The sequence below is a fragment of the Indicator indicator genome, chromosome 4 (assembly GCF_027791375.1).
Source record: "Indicator indicator isolate 239-I01 chromosome 4, UM_Iind_1.1, whole genome shotgun sequence".
Lineage (NCBI taxonomy): Eukaryota > Metazoa > Chordata > Aves > Piciformes > Indicatoridae > Indicator > Indicator indicator.
Window position 1 is genome coordinate 29070749 of NC_072013.1, and position 21552 is coordinate 29092300.

At 38.1% G+C, this 21552-nt stretch overlaps 1 protein-coding gene across 1 annotated transcript in view; it reads right to left on the bottom strand.

Moving 5' to 3' along the window:
• Window positions 1-2748: 2748 nt before the first annotated feature.
• Window positions 2749-21552, bottom strand: part of SLC38A6 (solute carrier family 38 member 6) — a 38476-nt gene continuing 19672 nt past the window's right edge. Inside the window, exons 7-16 of the mRNA XM_054400408.1 lie at window positions 17927-18009; window positions 17398-17456; window positions 12461-12526; window positions 12217-12270; window positions 10638-10717; window positions 9843-9943; window positions 6206-6330; window positions 4170-4314; window positions 3880-3974; window positions 2749-2829 (exon numbers count right to left, since the gene is read on the bottom strand). Of these exons, the coding sequence (XP_054256383.1) occupies window positions 2749-2829; window positions 3880-3974; window positions 4170-4314; window positions 6206-6330; window positions 9843-9943; window positions 10638-10717; window positions 12217-12270; window positions 12461-12526; window positions 17398-17456; window positions 17927-18009 (889 nt within the window). The remainder of the gene's footprint in view (window positions 2830-3879; window positions 3975-4169; window positions 4315-6205; window positions 6331-9842; window positions 9944-10637; window positions 10718-12216; window positions 12271-12460; window positions 12527-17397; window positions 17457-17926; window positions 18010-21552) is intronic.

Here is a 21552-nt window from a genome sequence, read left to right on the forward strand (position 1 = left end):
GGTTAATAGCCCAGCTAGTTAGGGTAATACTTGAGGATTAAAACCAATAGTGAAGTGATTTCTGCAGCATCACAGGAATCAACTTAAAATTAACACTGTGTTGCAGGCATTCTTTCAGTCAGTTTTTAAGATGATGCACACAAGCCCAACTGGCTGTCCATGAAGAGACTATTACAGTGCAGGGCAAGACCCAGCTTTTTCAGGGGGAAGAAGAAGGAGCAAAAGCTTAGCAAAGTCTGCTAGCTTTCTGCATCTTCACAGATAATCACAGTCTTCAGTGTTGTCCTTCTAGTTAAGAGTTAACCATGAAGTGATTGCAATGATTACAAGTATTACTCAATAGCAAGTGACCCAAGTCTGTGATATATGAGAAAATGTCCATAAAATATCCAATAAATATTCCTTCTAAATCATAGTAAGTGAAAAAAACCAAACCCTATGATTCATTCTCATGAATGTGAGGTCTCCTGTTTTCCTAAGAAGTTTTGGTTCAGTTAGACAGAAAATTATTTCCTGATGTACAGCTGTCATCGCTTTCTCAAGGTACGTTGCTTTTATAAAGTAAATATTTAGCTTTTTACACTACTGCCAGAGATACCCTGAGTGGCTGAATCCCTACAGTGTAAGTAAGCTGGTGAAACACAGCTATTAAAGGTACAGGCAGGAAGGTGTCTACGACTGGTTATCAAGAGTTAAACAAGCTGGGAGAACTGCAAGAACAAAGGCAAGATGGGGAGCCTCAACCTTTACAACTCACAAGGCTCAGAAAGCCTGATAGATCCCTTCTTCAAAGGCAACCATGGACCCCTCAAGTTAGAGGCATCCCCTGTGCACACACACACACATTAACCTGCTGAAGCAAAACTATTGGGCAAAGTGCGAGGTTGGGCAGAAAAACGTGATCATCTAATAGCTACTGCTAGTTAAATATGCTGACTAGGAATCACTACCAGCACCACAGAAATAGTTGTGAGCTTCTGTCCAAGAGTGGACATACTGTTCCTGGTCCCACCTTGTGTTGTGAAACCTCTGGTATTATCAACTATTATAAAAATAACTACAAACTTTGCCAGGGATCCTGTTCTTTGAGATCCTACCAAAACTTGCCAAGGTTGTTCCCAGGCCTCACCATATATGTCTGTATTTATGTTAAACTCCTAAGTACAATACTCTCCTGGCAAGAAAGATTCCTGAAGCAGAATAAAGCAGCACCACCTGGGTGCCTTCAGGCTCTTTATCAAAAATGAAAAGTATCTTATTGATCCTGAGAGAGCCGAGGGTTCTCTTGCCATGAGGAATCCTAGGTTTTTTAGCTCAGGAACAGAGCTGTTGATTCCAACTCAGCTATTTGCTATTCCTACTAGGCAGGTGAGGATCAAACACAGTTCCTCAGGGTTATGTTGAAGTTGGCACATCAATCAGCATTCTCCAAATCCAGTGTGACATAATTAAAAAGGTTATAGCTCAGACCCACTGCTAAGAAGTTAGAAAGGTCAGGCTCAGGGGCAGCTCCCCTATCTCAGCTGATAAAACATAAGTCAACATGCTAACAGAGCTGCCTCAGCAGGACCTTCTAGCAATAGTCAATTAATTTGCTAACTGCAGCTTATGGACAGAAAAAAACATTTAAATATCACTTACTAGCTGCTTTCATGTAACATAAATGTCTTTGCTACGATTCACCTGTATCTTATTTCACATCTCAGATGTCAAAGTGTTAAGCTAAATTAAAAGAAATAGTGCATCTGGAAATAATGATGATCTTGCCCACTCTCTAAATGTTGCCATTTCAGGCTGAGATCTCATTGCTTAACTTTCCACATGCCATTTTGTGGAGGCTCAGCTTCCTTACAACAAAGCCTCTACAGAGATCAGGCTATTTGAAAGATATCAAATCCCATCGATAGAAACAAAATTTAAAAACTTTTACCATGGTATCAGCCACTGCTTTCTTTCTACCAATACAAGGAACTTTTAAGGTGGGCACTCAATACCACGTTTAACAGAACCCCAGAGCCCATCTGGTGTTGAAAACTGCATTGACATTTCATTTGAACAAAAACCCAACCAATCACCACCAACAAAAACACTCACAAAAGAAAGGAATTAAAGGAGTTATGAAAGGGGACAGGGAAATTTATAGAGATATAAACACTGTATTAAAAAAAACACCCAAACAATCAACAAATACTATCACAATCTGCCCATTAAACTGGGCTAAGGTAGTTGGTTTCTGGACCCATGTTAGTATAAATCAGGGTAAACATTTGGAATCATGAAGTTCTTATTATGAACTGGCTGAAATTTGAGAAATTATTCAAGCAGTAGAGTCCTTTCATGGATTAGGTTGACGTCAGCAGTACCCTAAATGCACAGATCACAATGTGGATACCATGACTGATGCAGTATCCATCTCATTGTCTTTAAAAGAGAAGTTATTTCTTGTTCACCATGTGCACTAAACCATTTTTGCATTCCAGAAATTCTCAAGGGACCTTTTTACCTGTCACCATTACATCATTAAAAACTAATACTTTAGCATGGCAAAGAGTGATTGTCCAGTAACTGAAGAGAATGACTCAAAATTAAAAGGTGAAACATCAGTAATGCAGTGAAAAAGAGCATTGTTTCTTTTAGAAACAGCTTTGGTCAGTGTTCTCTTTAGGATGTCCAGCATTCGTTTCAGTAGTTTTCATGCTGGTTCTTGCTGTCCTTCTGAAGCTCAGTTCGTCCAGCAGCAATAGGCTCTTATTGATCAATCCAATTGAAAATGATAAGAACTAAACTGAGAAGGCCAACACAGACACCAAAAATAACCAGTGCACATGCCTGTGAAGAAAAACAAAAGGCAGTGTTTTACTGAAGGAAGCATTTAACATTTCTAGGACTTGTAGCTAATAATGAAAAAAAACCGTGAGAACAGATTTTAAAAGTGTCTTTTAAAATAATCTTTAGTGTTTCAAACTACTCTGCCTTCAAATACAAGGTATCTGCTTACAGGGAAACTCAGCTAAACCTGCTCTGGGATAGTTTCACTGGGAATACAGAGCAGTCTGGTTTGCTTCCTCACACCATCTGTCTGAAAAACACCAAAATAACCCATTTGCCCTTTACAACTCTGAAGGGATTAAGAAATTGAATTTGTATTTTACTCAAAATATAATTAAAGTTGCAATGGATTCTTTACATTTTTGAATAGCCAGATGACAATAAAAATAGGGTTTAAGAGATGACAGCTTGCTGATTTATAAGAAGGTCCCAAATCTGTTCAAAATTGTCAAGAATTGACATGGTCAGAGAGCATCATTACTAGATTTTCTTTCAGATGCCCTTTTTAGCCAATACTAGAGCAGCCCTATGAACCCTAAGAAGGGCTGAAGGACAATGTATGAACAGTTTGTCATCATTTTAGCCACTGTCATGAAGCTGCTTTGCTGAGCACTGGTTAAAATGAAGACAACTGCACTGCAAAAACCAGGCTGCTGCACAAATTCCAACCAGAACATTTTTGAGAAGGCTCACATAGAAAACAACCATAAATACTGTTTCACTTAAACGTAGTTTGGCTTTGTCCCAGCTGTCCAGACAACATCAAAGTAATGTGTAAAAACTGAAGAGAAGTCAACACTGAAAACTATAGGAAAAAGGATGTACTCAGATCAACAGTCTAGCACAAGGACATACTGCTAGTCAAAAATGTCTTGAGTCTCAAAAAGGCTAGAGCTATCATGAAGGATAAAACAAAATGCTCACAGACTCTGTGAACTACAGGGAAAACAAGAACTTTGCCCCTTAGATTACATGCTCGATAGTGTATTAGGATGCATCTAAAGTGAGCCTGTTTAAATAGCACACATTAACACACACAAAAAAACATACCCCGAGTTTTTGTGGTGATAGAAAGTCCTCTCTGCTAAGTTTAAGATAAAAGAGTCCAGGATATACAAAAAGCAAACATGTTGATGTGGTTGAACCTTTAGAAAACAGAAAGTAGGGCTTTACTTAGAGCAAGATTGTTAACTTTTTATAATACTGATTTTTTTCTTAAAGAAATTAAAAAAATAAACCGAACAACAAAAAACCCCCACAACCAACAACACAAACCCCAAACAACAACAACAAAACCTCAAAGGAAAAAAACAACCAAACAAAACACCCAAACAACTTACCAACTACTCCAAATATATTTTTCATGTCTGGCACATACATTGCAAATAAAACAACAATTGTATTCAGTGTTAAAGTGACAAGGATGTGGCAAATCCACGACACAGGAATATGAGAGAAAAATACCATCAGTACAGCTTTCCTTGCCTGTGGAATAGGAAGAGAAACAGTGCATGAGTCAACACATACACACGTTTAATCTTATCTCATTCCAGATGTGACAGAACAATTAAGGAAATCAATGCTAATGCTCACAAACATAATTACAGATGTTGGATCACTTTGCTGAGTGTGTCAAGCAGGTTAAAGGTGTTTGCCAGCAAGTTGTGTTGCTTAATATCTTTACAGCTGTTCTTAGTGCATTGAAGGTAAAACTTGTAATGGATGTCAAAGTTCACGAATTTGTGTTTGACAGAAAATAAAAAGAAGAACCTTACTGAAGTTGTGACTTGAACAGTCAAATGTTAAAAATGACCAAAACTGTTTGATTTTTTTTTTCTCCCCCCTCGGATATTAGCGTGAGATCCTGCCTGCACGTATAAGTACAGATGAGGCTATGTAGTTAGCATCCTGCAGTATACAGACTTTTTCTTTCTTCCTAATTCAATCCTGTAGTTTCATTTGCTTGTGGATTTAAGTACTTTGTCATATATACTCAAAGCCCCCCATATGTCATATACTATTGTGCAGATAAAGCTCATGAAAATAGGAAAAAAAAGATATTTGGTTTTCCATTTTGGATCTCTTGATTATTTTTTCTTCTCAAGACTCCCTAATATTGCATAGAATTGCACATGCTTAGGGCTCTGGAGCCCTTAGCACGAGAAGTAATGGGTCCTGTTGTACCTGTTGTAATGGGTCCAGAAGGGTGCTGCAAAAATGATTTGAGGGGTAGAGCACTTCTGCAACGAGGACAGGCTTGAGAGAGTTGGGGTTGTTCAGCCTGGAGAAAAGGCTGAAGGGGAACTTTATTGTGGCCTTTCAGTACTGAAAGGGGGCCTATAAGAAAGACAAGGGCAGACTTTTTAGCAAAGCCTATTGCAACAGGACAAGGGGCAATGGTTTTAAACTGAGGATAGATTTGAACTAGATAAAAAGAAAAAATATTTTTTACAGTTAGGGTGGTGAAGCACTGGCACAGGTTGCCCAGAGAGGTGGTAGAAGCCACATCCCTGGAAACATTGAAGGTCAGGTTGGACAGGGCTCTGAGCAACCTAACCTAGTTAACGATGTTCCTGCTTACTGTAAGGAAGTTGGGCTGAATAACCTTTAAAGGTCCCTTCCAACCTAAAGCTTTGTCTGATTCTATGACATTTAATATTAGTTGAATGTTTTGTCTTTTTTTTTAAATTAGGTAAGTATTAAAATAATACTTATCACAAGGCCATTAAGTCTTCAGGAATTACTCCTTTTTTGCAGGAATAAAAGAAGATCTGGGGGACAATCCTTTATTTCTTTGAGCATGCTTGGTAGCAAACGTCAGCATGTTGTCAACTGATAGGTAATCTATACCCTAATTCTATATACAGAGTTGGCATGTACAATTTTTTGTGTCCTAACTGAATGAATTTTAAGTCCTACTATAGTATTGATAAAGTAGGGGGGGTTTGGTGGAATAGGTCAATACATGTTTTTAATTTACAATTAAATTGAGTTTTCAAGTATAAATCTGTTTCTGTGTGGATGCATGCATGTAGAAAGGAAAAACTAAGCCAGCACAATTCAATTTCAGAGGGGAAAAAAACCAACAACAAACAACCAAAACAAACTAAATAAACTTTAGAAGTTCTGAATTCTCTAAATTGAAAACAATGCTGTGGGCTAGTTTTAATCTGAAATGTGTCTCGAGAGCACAAATTAGCTTAGTGGTTAGTTAGTTTGGAGCTCTCATGGAACACATGCAAATATGTAGTCTTTGATCAATCATTTGACAAGTGAATAAGATGCACAAGCTTAGATGCGACCCAAATACTGCAGTCTGCAAAGCATTAGCATTACCATTGCCTACGCCAGCTTCCAAACATTCCAGAGTACTTACCGGGAAATGGATCAGAGGCACTGTCAAAAGCACAGCAAACAGGATGGCAACTTTAACAGTCATAATGACAGTATCATGTGGCAGGTACCTGCTGTAACCTTGTAGCAGTTCAGAGTCCACTTTGTCTGAAAACAAGAAAAATTAATTGCTTTGTTAATCATGAGAGAACTAAGATAATTAACAACGCATATTAAGCGTATGTTCAAATGGATCGATGTGCTTGTGACTAATGAAGAGAGGTACCCATCCTCTTTGGCATTTCTGATACACTGGGACACCTAACCTCAACAAAACTGGAAAAACTTCAAGATGCAAGTCTCTGCAGAGCCTCTGCTGAAGCCAAAGCTACTGAATAAGAAGACCTGAGCGTGAAGGAGAAAGCATGAAAAAGAAAGATGATGTGACACGAAGCCAAGTATACAGTAAAGCTCACCCTGTGTCTGAAACACTCAACACTAGATTGCTTTGCTTGAACTAGAAGCCAGAAAAATTAATTTCATTGAATTAGCTGAATTGCTTTTTTTTCTTTTTCTTTTGCCAGAAACATCAAGTGAGATGCAAGATAAAATCTGATTTGAAAGAAAAGCTGCAATTCTAATTTAAAGGAAGAAAGAAATTTTCAAAACTATTCTGTGTATGTGCTTTTACTGGCTAGTTAGCAAGACACCGCTGGATGACATCAAGAAGGATAACTAGCGTCAGTTGCACTTCCAAAAGATATTTCATACAAAAAAAAAAAAACCCACAAACACACAACCAAAACAAAAAAAACAACCAACCAAAACCCGAAACAACCCACATAACCCCACTCCTCAATAAACCCCAGAAATACTGACATTTTCTGTATGCCAGATGGGTAGATATGTGCCACACAAGGACACTTGAAGGCTGTCAGTTTGCATTCTCACAGCCACAGAGAATAACAGAGGATTGCACTGGTAATGCACCCAACCAAGCTGACCACTTCCAAATGACAGTTCTGCTTTCTTCAGCAGTAAGAATCTTGTGTGCTCTCCACCATGTCCAGATTTAGCTGGGCAAACCCAACTCTACTGTGGAATTAAAATAGTGCCATATACCATGGATACACCACTGTAAGCAGGACTGCTCAAAGCAGAAGTTGAGCAAGAAGCCCTGTCAGTGATGAATCCTTTGCCTTTGACTTTTGCCCTTTTAAGATGACATTTTTCAAGTTAACAGAAAAAGTCAAGAGCCCTGAAAGTAATCTAGTACCCTTTTTTTGGGGGGGGGCATACCTCGACTCTCTGCTCTTTTGGACTTCAGAATGTACCAAAATTTCCACCAAAGTCCAGTTGCCATGTGAAGTTTCAAATTCACAGAAAATAGAATAAAACATCTGAACCACAGAAAGATGAAGCATGTCACATTTCAAAGAGAAAACTCTTTCTTTGTTTTCAATTTAAAATAAAATGCTTTGTGTTTTCTTGGGCTGATGTTTTAGGAACAGGGAACTCTCTAAAGAAGTAAGTTAATTAAACCAGACAACCAAAAGTTAAAAAAAAAAAAAAAAGAAAAAAGGGGAGAAGCAGCTTGCAAGGGGAAAAAAAAAAAATGTCTCTTACAGATATCCACTGTTGGTTTCAACACTTTAGGCCCTTGAGTCTAAGTCACTAAAAGAAATCAGGCTTGCAGAAAACCAACAATATTCCCAGTGAAGCAGAGTAAAAGACTATGGTCAAGACAGACTCTTATCCCAAAGAAATCATGACAGTGGAGGGAATAAGAACTGGAAGTTTTCTAGGACTGCTACTGTTCTCCTTTCCCCTTCTTTTTTTGTTTTATTCTATTCATTCACGTTAGGATCTCATCTGGAAACAGATGGCTAGCCCTCACTGCTTGCTGCATGTCTCACAGTGGCACTCAAATTTGCATTTTCCTACAAACCACACAGAGCCAGTCAAGAAACAGCAACAGTGGCCTAAACACTGTTTGGGGGTTTCAAGACTCCCCATATAATTTTTCAAAGAATTCTGAGTGTCAAGGGAAAAAAGGTGCAAAATTCACAGATTCACAGATTGCATGGGCTTGGATGGGATCCTCAAATGTCATCTACACCAATCCCCCTACAGTGAGCAGGGACATTCCAGATACATCAGGCTGCCCAGGTAGAGGTGGATTCAACATCATGTGCTATGTGAGGAAAACCCACCAGCATTTTACAGCAGCATACAGAGAGCCCCCACACATTTCTTAGAAAAGACATCACACTGATGTTACATGACAGGATACTAAAACTGCTGTATGGAACAGGCACCTGCTTCTGCCCATTTATGATGGACCCTTAAAAACAAGGCCACCATGTAGATAAGGGTTCTAAAATCTTTCTGTGCACTTGGGAAATGCAGAAAATGAGACAGATGAAGTCATCTACATTTATACTCAACTGAAAAACTACATCCTGAAGTATTCACATGTCTAAACGCACCAAAGCGCACTGCCATGCAAACTCTACAGCAAATGAGAGACGTCTGTCGAATTTGGTAAGGCAAGTGTCATACTCCATCCACTTTCCTGTTTGGTAAATAAAAAGCTATATTGACTTCATCACACACTATGTTAACACCTCTGAGAAGCATGCGTATCTTGGTTCAGTTTATCAGACAGATACCATCCCTGGCTCAAGAGCTGCATGTAACACCAAGTTATTGAAGAAAAAGCCTATGCTAGGAAGCTCAACTCAAAAGCTTTTTGTTTTAAATTTTTTAATCCTTCCCTAGTCTTTCATCATTGATGTCCTGACTTCAGTGGAAGGCAAACTACATAAGTGCTTTCTCTGATTTTTTTTTTATGTTCCTTGTCAGTTTTTTTTTTTTCAGTCCTTTAATTTGTCTTCACATTACATATAAAAAGAGGTGCCATGAAGAAGCCACTTTGTGCAATACTTCAGAATACAGCTTTCCTGAATTGGATGATTAATAGGAAACTTCCCACCCCCACTTCCAGCAGCATTTCTAGTGAAATAGGCACTGTTAGTCTCTGTTAAATTGTAAAAATACAAAAACAGAACAAAGAAGCCATACATGCTTTCTATGTAAGCTGTATTGGACAAGAAGAACATGCTGTGAATCTTCCTGCCTACCTAACACTAGGGCTAGCTTGCTGTGTGTCCAATTCCCCTCATAAAACACGAGGGTCTCAGTGCTACTTACTTAAGAGTCTACAAACGTGCTGAGGTATCACAGGGTTGAAGTGATCAATGTTGCTGGAAGGTAACAGCTTTAGTACAGACCTTTCAAACTTGAACAAGCACACTATTACTATCAGATCTCAAAATTTCTCACAGGCCATGGTAAATCTGTTCCCAGCTTTTAAGTGAAACTATTTTATGGTCCACCATCCAAAGGCAATCAGTAGTCTAAATACAAAGCATTTGAGAACGTTAACAGACCATCAGCTACAGTTCAGAGACCTGTATTTTGTCTGTACAGTGTTTCAGGGCATAAATCCTGCAAAGCTTAGCTGTATTACATGTTGAGAAATCATGGAGACTGTAATACTTTGAAGTGTTAGGCATATTCTTAAGTCTTTACAAGAACAAGGTTTCCAAGGATTCAAGAATAATGCATTTATCATTTAGTAGCCTTCATTCTAAAGAATACTTGAAGAATACACTTACCATAAAATGTCAGGTACCCAAACAAAGCAGACACGAAGTAAATTAGGAAACTCAGACCAATTCCTGTGACAGTCACACTCTGCATTCTACTTTTGGATGGACTAAAACACACCAAAAAAAAAAAAACCAACAAAACCCAAACACCTAAAATCAGTGTTGCTTAATCTATTGTGGACTATTAGACACAATGCAATCTATATAGCAGCTTGACTTCCATAAGAAAGTATTCTTTTAATTTACAGCCATGAAGTGTTTGCTGAGGTCTGTGCTGTCAGTAATACCTAGGGTTCTTAAAAGTATTTTCAATCTTAGTTAAAGGGCACTACTCATACAGAATTTTAACACTGTCCCATCTTATAGGGCATTAAGCCATACCAGATTGGCTTTTAAATCAAAATTTTAATTTATACAGGATGATTTGTATTCAGAGCCAGGAACAGAATCTGGGTCAAAAAACCCCACTGAATCAGACGTGGCCAAATGCAGATTTGGTTGCAGCAATAAAAATTAGCTATCAAGTACCTTAGCAAATGACCTTTTTTTCTCCAGTTTGTCCAGGTCAGAACAATGTACTGACATTGGTGATGGAACCATATTTGCTACTTTTCTCTCCTGTAAGAGAGGAAAAGCCAGTACAGACTAAAACTGTACATTTCTCAAAAACATGAAAACTATTTGTTTGCATCATTCGATGGCACTGACTTGGAAATAAAAACTATTCTATATTAATTTAAGGAAAATACGACAGAAATACCATGATTGTATTTAAATATTGCACATGCTTTCATACATTACCTTTGGAGCTCACAGAAGATGGGTAAGACTGACGTGTGGCAAAGAAAAGAGAAGGCCATAGTTGGTATTGCATAAGCACTCTAAAATGGAAGAAAAACGTCTCGTAGGTTGTTTTGTCATTAGAGATGGCTGAAAAGACAACTGGATGAATTCAGAATTCAGTTCAAGCTTTGGGAAACAGTGGAAATCCTTACACATTAATGCTTTGAGATGAATCTTCCAACACAGAATGGCATCTCTGCATCATTCCACAAAAAATGGACCTTTTCAAGCAGTACCTCTTCCAGTGGTAGTTACAGCTTACTATTTTGTGATCAGGAGAGGTCACTCTGTTTAAAAGTCAGTAACTGGAAGATTCTTTGTAAGCTTAATTAAGGCTAAACACCTATGTAAAAAGACTAGAATTTGCCCCAAAATCAGTTTATAGTTCAAGAAGTTATCTAAGAAGGTTTCTAAATTCTAATATCCATAGCTACCTGTTAAAGTACTGATTCCTTTGTCCTGACTTCACTGTTTTTCTTATTACTCCTTCACCAAAATTTGGACACAGCATCCAGAAAATACAGCATGTTTTGGCATCTAAAGTTTCAATATAGTTATATAATTAAAGCTGCAACCACAAAATTAGTGGTATATTATTCCAAAAACTTGTAATAGAAGAGATGAATCATCTAGCACAGCTTACTTCAACTGCCAAGTGGAATAAACTAAACTATAACAAACACTTTTGTGCTGACATAATCAGGCCCACACTGGTAAAAATATGCCACTTTCTAATGGTAAAGTTAAACTGAAAAAGAAGTAGAGATGAGTTCCAAGATTCTGCAGAGCACAAAAGGACAGACAAAAGGCCGTAATCTCATGGAGGATGTTTGTGGTCAAAGCAAAATTTCTTTGATCTGCAGATAACATTTGACACATGTTTGCCTTGCCCAAGTTTCTCCCCCCTCCCCCCACCCCTTTTCCTTGGGACTATGGGAGTTTTCTTCCAGAAAAATGTAACCAACTGTATCTCTCCTAAATTCTACTGCTGCAGGCCTATCCCACATTTATTTTTTCCTTTTCCCTTTCCTCTTCACCTCAGAGAGGCTTCCTCTCCTGCAAGTCTTGATAGTGGAGACATGATTTAAATGTCATGTTAATTAGCAAATACCAGAGCAAAAATTAGCTTCAGGTAAGAAAAAAAAACAAGGTTAGGTTCCGGCAGTCTCAGAAAGCCTACTCCCCCTCACCAGGCACTAAAGTGTGCATACAGACAAGCAGCACTGACTTCCACATAAGGGCATATTAAGTCAGCTTGATCTGACTGCACCATAAGGCTGACTACTGCTGCATCTCTTAGAATTTGTATTTCAGTTATATTTGCGAAACGTTAGCATTTATGAAAACTTGGACAGGCAGCCTTCATTTAAGAAAGACTGTGACTGTATAACACTTGGCAGCAGGTAAAGGAAATATTTCAGCAGCCCATATATAACCAGTTTCACAGAAGAATAGCTTACCCTGGATCAAGTTTAAACCCCAATTCTTTAAAAAACACCACCCTCTTTTATGCTTGCAAATTGTTAGTAGATATTACCTCTTTTGAAAGATGAAAGAGCTTTGCTTTACAATCCCCAGTAGAATTTGAAACCTGTAAGATATATATGCAAAAAATATGGCATAATGAAAGAGTAAATCCAAACCACAGACATGAAACTTTTTAGTTTCTGTGATGATTAAGAAGGAATTTATATTGCAAGTAATTCTGAAAGTGTTAATGTAAAGAAAGCATTACAGTTCCTAACAAAATTAGAAGAAGTTCAAAACAGCAAGCATGTTACCTGTAAAGTCTCTATGGCACTACTTAGAGGTAGAGGACAAGGGATCGACCATTTTTTTAACACGATCTGCAAAGACAACAAATTTAATGTATGAAGTTGTGCCAGAGGAGGTTTAGGTTGGATATTAGGAAGAATTTCTTTACAGAAACAGCAGTCAGACATTGAAACAGGTTGCCCAGGGAGGTGGTAGAGTCATCATCCCTGGAGGTGTTAAAGAAATCTGTGGACATAGCATTTCAGGACATGGTTTAATGGCCATGGTGGTGTTAAGCCAATGGTTGGACTCGATGATCTTAGAGGCCTTCTCCAACCAAAACAATTCTGTGATTTTATGAATTATATTCTAAAAAAAAAAAAAATTAATTTATATGTAGATATATGTAGCTAACAGACTGCAGGTATACAGAGCAGGGAGCTGCACCCATAGTAAATTAGCAGGCTTGACTGGTAGATATGCCACAAGAAATAAGACTTTGACAGAAAAAGTTGTCAGTGCCATTCCATACAGCTGCTTACCACACACAGCTGGCAGCCTTATGGCTTGCCTGTCTGGAGTGGTGCACTGAAACGAGCTCTGACATGAACTGAAACACAACCAGCGCTCTGCAGTCATGCTCTGTGCTCCACACTAAGTGCCTCCCATACAGAAGAGCTGCTGTGTTAGCTATCCCAGGCTCCTTGCCTAAGCAGACAAGCCCTTAACAGAGATAGAGCAGAGCCTAGGGCTAATCTTAAAAGGCAGAAACATATGGTTTGGACTAGAAAGCAAAGGAAAAACAATAAATGCAATTATTGTCCCAGAATGTCATTGGAGCTTTAGCTACACCCTGCTGGTTTAGGGACTGCCAAGTAACAGGCCTGAAAAATCAAAGGGAAATTAAAATAAGAAATGTTACCTCCTTTTGCAGAAGCCTAGTTTAAAGTGATAGTGGCATTGCTTTCCTCACCCTAATTAATTTCCTATTGTAGTTGCCTGGCTTCAGAGGTTGTAATTCTTTTGAAGCCTAGAGCAAATAATTAAAAACTTAATTAAAGATTCAGATTCACATGAAGAATAACATGGAAGAGAGCACTTCTCCTGGCTCAGAGAACTACTTTTTGCTGGAAGTCAAGTGGTGTTTCCCAGAGGATAAGAATTAGATGCTCCCTCTTGTCACCAGGCCAGGAGAAACAAACAATTCTACCTCTGGACAAAACATGGGGAAAGGAAACCAAGTCCATTGTGACAGTAACAGATCTTCCATTGCATAGTAGGAACAACTCAAAGTTTGGAACTAGGCAGCAGCTTGCTCACCAGCAGTCTGTGAACTTTGTGAAAATGGGAGTAATCAATGGAAATCCTCCAACCATGTTTCTGACACTAAACTGACACTGGTTTATATGTGTATCTAAATAAAGATACCAGATCTCTTCAATACCTGCCTTACCTCCCTCCATGCAATGTGAACTGCAGCCTCGTCTGAGGAAGGGTGTAAGAAGGGACAAAAAACATGCTGGTAGTACTTCAAGATGTTCAACAGAAGAGCAAGCAAGGGAGAAAGAGAAACGGGCAAGACACTAAAATATAACTTGGGTCCATATATATGCATGCTGTCACATGAATCACCCCTGCTTCATCTCCTGCTTGTGCACTAAGCAGGGAGAAGCTATGAGCTGAGACACAGATGCAGACTGCTGCTGCTGCACTACCACAACTGTGATGCCTGGCTGAGCTATCTCCCCAGGAAGCCCAAGGCTGCTGGATAGCTGAAGCCATTTATGAGTCTGAGCAAGAAGGCAAAATATTTTTTCAAGGAGATCTTTATGCATTTAGAGGCACCCAGATATGGGAAATAAAAGAGAGGCTTTGAAGGCTCCAGAGTGGGACACTTTATGGGAATTCTGGTTGGAATAGGCTTCCTGAGCAATGAAGCTAAAAGGCAAACTTTGGAGAAAGTAAGTGTGCCTGGCAGTAGTGGGGCAGGGTTTCCTGCAAGCTAAACAGCAAAGATATATATAAACATTGCAGAGGGAGGACAAGCTAAGCCAAGCCAAACCTAAACTGCTGAAGAGCATTTTTGTAAAATAAAATAAATACATATCAAGAACAGATTGAAATGGAAACAAAAAGAGACAAAATAAAATGCACTAGGTGCTTTTAAAACCTGTGATTGTATGTGCCCACCTGCTTAATTATTCAAATCTGTTTGGGTTTCCAATTGTACTCTAATGAGGTCCCCCACCAACAGAAAGACACATTTTAAGTTGGCAGCCCAGCCCAGTTAGTTGAGTAGTAATGCAAGCAGCACAACTTTCCTTAGGAACTTAAAGCCTATTTCATATAAATGTTGTCTTTTGAGTACAACAAACATTTGGCTTTAAGGGAAAAACTCCTAAAACCTGAAGAATTAGTTTAGTGAAAATAGAGTATGTTCAACCCACACGAAATACACTGCTAAAAAATGAATACACTGCTAAAAAATTAAGTTAGAGGCTCAAGACACTCTAATGTGCTTGTTTATACCCTGCAGAGGGGAAACAGGAATCCTTTTATTCCAGCAGCACCGACAGCACTCAGCAGACGGGGGCTCTCATTCATTACATACGGCAGGTTCCCAGTCTGCATCACATTTTGTTCTGGGATCAGAAACAAGAGATTTAGAAAAATACCACCAAGAACCATCAACACAAGCTACCAATGGGGCTCTTTCCATAGGGGGAGGGAGAGAAAAAGAAAACCAACCAGAGTCTTCACTCTTCAGAGGAGAGGCAATTAAAAAATAAATTAATTAACAAGCTAACAAGCATATAGAATTTCTTTTCACTTAGGTTTCAAGTCAAGGGAAAAATCAACTATCAGAAACAAAAGTGCTCAGGACTTCACAGAATCTGGATTTGAATTAATAGTTACATATATTTATTTCTCTTCCAGATCGCCTCATCTCAGCTTTTACACATTTTTCCAAGTGATGACTACAACCAGTATATTAACTTTAAAGACAATGACACTGAAAGCACATAGAGGACCTGCCCAAGCCCCACAGCAGAGCACAATGAGTGGTCTCTAAACCTTCAGCTCAGTACACTCACTAAATCATTGTGACCAAGCCATATGCTGCCTACTGCACTTATCTTTTCTGCAGGCTGTTTTAGAACTGTGGCTTGCTAGCAAAACGCTAAACAGATGGTATACACTTGAAAATGCACAGCATTATTGTATATTCAAAATATAATTGTATTACTTCCATATGCCTAACACAGTTTTTCTTCTGGAACAAATTAAAACCTATCTGCCATACAGAAATTAACATTGTGCAAACTAAAACACCATTTCAACAGCACATCTCACCCACTTCAAAGCAATTAGATATGAAAACTAAGCCACAGTTAATGCCTTTGAGTTTCAGAGCTTTAAGAAGTCAGAGAGAATATTCTATGAAGAGTATTAGTTTTCTTTAAATACCCGTAATGGCTTTTAAAATTTTTAACCTCAATTAGATTTAATGTGGTTACTTCTTTGTCACTTAACAAGAAAGACTAAGCATAAAAATTTAACCATTTTGTAAGAAATCCAGTAGTCTGTGTACTCCTTCAGTAGTACTATCTACCTAGCTTGCCGATAAGAGAATCAAAACTAAACCCTAGCTTAAATCTTCCCAACTTGACATGTCTGCACTCAAGTCTTGCTTTCACACTTGCCTTTTTGGAGCCAAAAATTGCTTTCAAATGCATCCACACATTACAACAACAGCTTTCTTCAGAGATACAACTGCCTTCAGCCAAAGACCCATTTCAGCATCATAGTTAGTTCTTTTTCCTTTTTTTTAAATATAAAGTTTAGGAAAGGTCCAAAGTTAAGGTAATTTACAAATATTACAAATGAGTTGCCATGAACTCTGGAGAGGTTGTGGCTGCTCTTCAATGTTCATCTTAGGAAGAATACTTCCCAAGGCCCCACAAACACTGCAATTCCCCAGAGATACCCTAGGGAGATGTTTTGACAGCTTTGAAGTTTGGTTTTATCACATGGTTTAGTTCCTAATGGATTGCCTTGGTCTCCTGGATGGCATGTTTGTTCAACTTCCCTTCGACTCTGTTTATTCCTTTGTAAAACAGGTATTAAATGCAAGTCAATGCAAGCCAGCATGACAGAGGAAAGGGGGAACATTTTAACAGGCTCCCAGACAAGATTCTTTTTTCTATACCTAGATGACAGAGTGTGAGTTGCTTGGTTGTACTACATATTACACATGTGCATTAACACACTTTTTCCCTATAAAAAGAAATATAGTGCAACTTAAAGGAACATTTTCCTTCTCAGATCTGCCTAGCAGGTCTCATTTAGGATATTTGGAAACATCTACCTCACTGGGGCCTTGAGAGGGTGAACATCAGGGTCAAAAAACCCCATATGGCCTAAAGAAAAGAACTTTTCCTTTCAGCAGGAAAGAAGAATAAGGTCATTGACGTATTAATGAATCTTGTAAACTGCCTTAATGAAGTTCTCGTTTTCTTTGCCTTTTTTTGAACTCTGTCACTCCATTATACATGTAAATTTAATTTATTTGGAGTATATTAAATTTTCCTCTGCACTACTTGCAGTAAGTAATAGAAGCTAAGAAAACAGAATTCCATTCCACTACTAATAGGGACACAGTACACACACCAGCTTCCTTCACTGCACCGTCAGCAAAACAAAAATATTGTTACATTTACCAGTCCAAAATATAGTTATTTTAAATCTTTTCACATGCTGGAAAGTTTGTATGCTTTTCCATGCCTCAGCAAAACAAATGCAATCTGTCCAGGCAAGCACACACTCAACTTAAGAAAACCTCTAAATTCCACATAAAAAGTTAAGGGGGAAGGAGAAGACAATTTCAAAACAAGCTTATGAAAACATTCAAACAATAAGAAAAAAAATCAATAGATAAGCTGTGCACAGATTTTCAACTTACCACAAGAGCAAAGTACACCATAAAGAAAAATGATAAACTACTTGTGTAGCCAAGAAAGCCTGTAAAATAACAGTAAAAATAAAAGGGAATTTATAAGGAAAGTGATCCTAATGTACAGCTAAAGCTTTACATTTTAGGCATGTTTTCTATTACAGTGTTTGGTATCTGGGGCTTCGGACTCAGAATAACAACATTCCAACTGCCTGTCACAGATCATTTATGTAGTTTTGTAGGGCAGAATTAGAACTGGCTTACCACTAATGGCATGCTGTAAGTAAATGCAGCTCTTTAATGTTCTGCTGTAAAGATTTTATTTTAGTATTGCAGACAAAATACTACTGCAACCCAAGTAATAGGTTAACTAGGCAGGGCTGGAAGGCAGAACACACTACAACATCTTAAGTAATCCCCACCATCACTAACCCCCTGCCAGTTAAAATAAATAAATAACCCATTAATGTTTTCAAGTCTTCAATTGTAATTGCTGCTAACCTTAAATAATATTCACTTCTCTCCTTTAATTACTCACCAATTTTAGGAAGAAGTGCAAGAGGAAAAACAATGCAGACTGAAGCAACCAGTAGCAGCAGTCTCCCATCAAGGTACCAAGACCTGTTGGAAAAGCTATTTATGATTCATACCAAACTCAAGTTCTGAAAAATATGTTCTACTTTAAAACTGATCCTAGACAAATTAAGCACTAGGACAGGAAAAGTAAGTAATTTCCAGCCTCACATGCTATTTACATGATTCTGTATTCCTGGTTTATATACAGTGATAGAGCTCCCAGATGACAAGGAAGCAGAGCACCATCACGGCAACACTCCACAGGCAAGCATCTGCATGGCTCAGGGGTCTGATGTGTATGAAGTTATTCCTCAGCAGCACAATATGCAAATCCCTGCCTTTAACTATGAGAGGGCAAGAGTATTTCATACCCTAGAGCCTTCCAATAGAAGTACTTGATTAGCATGCCACAGATATCTTGAACTGGATTACACTGAGTTACGCATTTAAGATGGAAAAAACAGCAACATTAACTCCCGCTCACTGCTGAGCTTCCCTTCCAGTTTATTACTCCTACACGACCTTAGTTCCTTACTATTTCCCAGAAGTGTGAAATATAAATTTGTTTGGAAATTCAACTTTCTCTTCTGCCTGAGCTTCATTACACCTATCATCACATGTGCAAACAATAGAAGAAAATGAGTGAAACAACTTTCAGTTAATTTGAAGTGATGTCTGCTGTCCAGAGATGGCACAAGAAGGAACAGCATTAAAGAAGACTTTCTTATCTTTAACTTTGTACAAAGTGATTACTCGTACTTTGCATAGATCTGCACAGGAATTATGGGATAGAAATTATGATAATGAAATCCACTTTAACATGTAAACATAAAACTAGACATATATATTTAAAAACAAACAAAAAAAAAGGCACTGCAGAGGCATACGAAGTCTTAATGAACTTAAAAATCTATTCAAAATATCAAAATCTCATCTGCAAATTGAGGAAAGTACAGATGGGTAAGTTGTTAAGAAACAGAAACATCTTGAGGGTGGTTGCCTTCTAACTCGGTGATAGCCATATCCTGTACTGATAAACATCTTGCACATCAGCCTCCAACTTTACTACCTATAAACACCTTGGCCTTTGACCTTCAAGTTTATTTAGTCCAGGATATGGTTAGCACCTAATAAACAGGCAGCACCTCAAATTATCATATGGAAAGTACCATAACACCAGTGTCAAAGAAAAATACCTATATATGTATATTAACTACTGTCACACACCACAGATAAACACTTGTGGAACTCATTTGAAAAAAATACAGAACATAACTGAATAGAGAAATTTCAAGGTTGAGGACACCTTCACCATGTCAGAATCAAAGAAACCCTTAAGTGACAATGTCCTTATTGAAAATTACTCAAAATACAGATTCTTTTAAAAAAATAACTAAATATTTCTAGTCTAAGTCTCCTACTGCTACAGTGAAAAGGAAACCTTGCCAAGATCAGCTTCCCTGTGATAGTACTCTTCATGCTGTTATCATTCAGCAGTCACATGTTCCTCAATGTTTTTTTTTTCCTTCTAGTATGGTGGATGTTCAGATTAGGAAGAAGAGTGTCACAGCAGTAGGCAAAAGAACACTAAATGCTGCACTGAGCACGTGGGACCTCCATTTTATGTCTCCCAGTTGCATGCATGCAGCAGATGCACAGTTGCTATTGTAGCTCATGAGCTCAGCAGGACAGAGAAAAAATGGGTTTGATTGCTTTTATGGTAAATGGGAAAACATTTGTGAAGAGAGGGAAAAGAGGGAAGAAAACCGCAATGAGGTGAAGGGAAGCAGAACAAATAATTTTGTAAACTGCTTAATTTTGAAGTATCTATTTTATTTAAATATATCTCAGAAAACTGCTTAGTGGACCATTCATGTCCATTTTTCCTCAAAAGGTGTCCATTTTTTCCTCAAAATACTGTTGCAAAAATACATTTGTTTTCAAAAGGCAGAAAAAAATATTTTGATACTGCCTTTAAAACTCAGTTTGATCTGCAAATTTAATCCTATATGATAAAAGCCTTCCAAATATGAAATACAGAATATAAACCCTGGGCTCTACTGAAAATGCTTTGGCACGCAGATGTTCCTCCTCCTTCCACCATATTTTAACTAAAAACAGACATTTATAAGTTGCTTTAATTTCATTCCTGAATACAACAGGACATGAGATTCATATGTTCTAAATTAGGATCTTACTTTCAGTCCATATTAATTATATAACACACAAGAAAGACAACTTAATTGCATCAATCACATATTCCTGACAGGGGCATTAAATGTTAACAGAGGGCTCACAAATTACAACTTTTTAATGCTATCCTCATTTGAAACCATGTTCATGTCATCAAAACTATGTGGAATTCTTGTTATGCAGACAGAAACATCTCAACTTGCAATTAACAAGTGTTACCACGTTGTATGGTTTTGGGTTTTAAGGAAAACATGAAGATGTATCACACACTGGCTCTGTGCCTTTCAAACACACCTGCTAAGCTTTATTTACACAAATATTCAATGTGCAAAACATTTACATGTCTTTCCCAAATGTATGGCTTGGAAGGGTTTATACATATAAAATATTTTCACAGATAGCTTAACTGACACTTTTGATAAAGTAAGCATAACCTCTGCAGCCAAATGAAAGCGTATAGAAGCTCTAATGACTTAACAAAACCAGAACATTTGTGCAACCGCATCTGGAAAAACGTGGTCCAATTAAAAAGTTAAATCAAACTAGTCAACATTTATGCCTTTTGCATAAACAAGTTGCTACTTACGCTGGTTTTGTGGAACTATTTCCTACAGTTTAAAAACTGTTAGTAAAAAAAAAAAAAAAAACAACCCACCACAACGCTCCTGGCATCTACAAAAAAATGCACAGAAACAAAGACTGTGATTTACCATGGCAATTCAAGAAGCATGAACCACAGATGTGTGCATACAGAAGTCAGCTGTATGCATGTACCTGGAATACTGCTTGACCACTACATTTGAAACGTTTGCTTGGGGAAAGAATAGAGAAGTCTAATTGTCATATAAAGATTTCTCAATTGAAGCACTCCCAACAACAGAGGCAGAAATAGAATGAGACCCAGCATGACAACCAGCTCATTACTTGAGCTGTTGCTAGTATTCCTATGGACAATCCCAGCTCTTTCTAAATGCAAACCTGAACTTCATTCCCACCTCAAACTGTAATTTCAGCTAAGGAAGAAGTATGGGAGGCAGCAGTGCTGACAGAGTGCTGAGAATTACAATGGCTCAAATGATCGGTGATCACCAGTTCAACCAGTGTAACCTGTCTGTGTGTCCAGGAGTGTTTGCATCCTGAAGATCTGTGCCAGGACCTTGATGAACAAAGCTGGTGGCAGCGTTATCAAATAGTTTATACTGCCTTTCTTAGAACAATCCTTTGAGCAGCAAGCGTGCCTGTGGGACCTCTGGATTCTCCCTGATATAAGTTTTGACAAGCTGTTTAAAGGTCTCTTTTTGGGAAAAATTCACTGCATAAACAGAACTGACATAAATTTAAAAGCAGTAGTAAGTGACGTTACATGCTAAATCTGGGGGGAGACAACCTGGAAAG